General features: G+C 37.4%; 1 protein-coding gene across 2 annotated transcripts in view; it reads left to right on the top strand.

The window, feature by feature from the left end:
- VTI1A (vesicle transport through interaction with t-SNAREs 1A) overlaps positions 1 to 1,673 on the top strand; it is a 208,223-nt gene that overhangs the window by 66,555 nt on the left and 139,995 nt on the right. Inside the window, exon 5 of one of the 2 annotated variants that reach the window (XM_018570109.1) lies at positions 324 to 344. The exons of the other annotated variant lie outside the window; for it this stretch is intronic. Coding sequence (XP_018425611.1) covers positions 324 to 344 — 21 coding nt within the window. The remainder of the gene's footprint in view (positions 1 to 323; positions 345 to 1,673) is intronic. 2 annotated transcript variants of the gene reach the window in all.

Raw genomic sequence — 1,673 nt, forward strand, 5'->3', positions numbered from 1 at the left:
ATGATTGCGTCTTAGATGTGGGTTTTAAAAGAGAATCCCAAACCATTCTTTCTGTTTAATGTGACAGTGTGAGAAAACTGATCTTTAGTCGCTCACAAAAAATAAAAAAATGAATAAAAAAGAAGGCAGAAAAAAAAAAAAACCCACCCGGCGTGTAGTCTTATGTTTAGCTCCTTTTAATGTGTTTGCCTGTGATTTTTAAATGCTAAACATGTAAACAGATAAATTGTCAATGTTAATTCTGTATCCTGTCACACAGCTGATCTCTCTCTCTCTCTTGCTTCTGTTTCCTTTTTATCTTTCTTTGTGGATTCACGTTGCAGTTGATAAAATTACGGGAAGAGGTGAGTGCTGCCTAAGCCCCCCATTCACCACCCGCTCTACCACTCATGCTTATGCCTCTCTCTGAAAGCTCTTGTTTCTCATATCAAAACTTGACTTTCTCTTTCAGTTCAGGTTTTGAAAAAGGATTTGCTGAATCTAAGTACAGATTACACAAAAATACATCTCTGCCCACAATTTTATTTTTGTTTTTAATCCCCCCACCCCATTTACGCGATACGCGTGCATTTGCAAACACCCATTGTATAAACTACATATTAGTTGCAATGAGAGCTGGAAAGAAGTACTCTTAGAGAGGTGATTGTTTTATTGATTGTTATGAATATTGCCTTTTTTTTTTTTACTTTTTTGGATTTTCATGAATTTGCAGTTTATAAAGGAGCTACTGCTAAGATTGACAAATATTTCATTTTACATTTGAGCTTAGTGTGGCCTTTGGTTCCCTGTTGCCCGCCTATTGCAGGCTGAGGGGCTGGCTAAAGTGTCCTTCACTGGATTACTGATAAGAAGCCATGGGACTCTAGCAGGACAAAAAAGGAAGTCAAAAACCTGTGGATCATATTTAAGTGGATGGATAGAGAGAACGTGAGCTCTATAAATGGACTGGATAAGGGACTGCAGGCAAGCAGGCCATCTACCAGATTATAGATGAGAGAGCGTACAAGGCCGCCAGTCTAATCAGAGGGGCAATGCCTATATCCAAAGGAGATGCAGGGAATCCAGAGGACGTTGATCTTTGTAGCATACTAACATATTTTTAAGATTGAAGGTTCCAGCAGGTGGCCAATGCTTTTCAGGGATCTGCATCACCTTTTTTGGGAACTAATTACCAAATATAACTAATTGTTAATATTAGAAGAGTAGAACTAGATAGATAGCTAGATAGATAATATATATTGATAAAATAAATCATTATAATCATTATTTTACAAATTGATAATCGTGAATCCATCTACCAGTAGTGGATTTCATTAATATTAACCTCCCTGGCAGTATTCCCATATGTGGCACAATTTAATATAAATTTAATATAATAATACATAATATTGATAAAAAAATGTCTAAAATAAAATATAATCCTTACTCGAAAACCAGGCAAGTACGATCATTTTCAGTCAGCACATTGCTCTGTCTGTGTTCCTGTCCTCACCTCTGGTCGTTAACCTAGACTGAAGACCCAAGCAGTAGATATTATAGCAAGTATAGGCAGCTAAATTCACTGTGCAAATATATATTTGGGAACTATCTGCCAGACAATGTGTACGTAAGTACGGATTGTCCGTAAGTCGGACGTCCGTAACCCGTGGACTGCCTGTATTGCAAAGCGCTGC

The sequence above is a fragment of the Nanorana parkeri genome, unplaced genomic scaffold, assembly GCF_000935625.1.
Source record: "Nanorana parkeri isolate BGI_ZX_2015 unplaced genomic scaffold, ASM93562v1 scaffold1455, whole genome shotgun sequence".
NCBI classification, from domain to species: Eukaryota; Metazoa; Chordata; class Amphibia; order Anura; family Dicroglossidae; genus Nanorana; species Nanorana parkeri.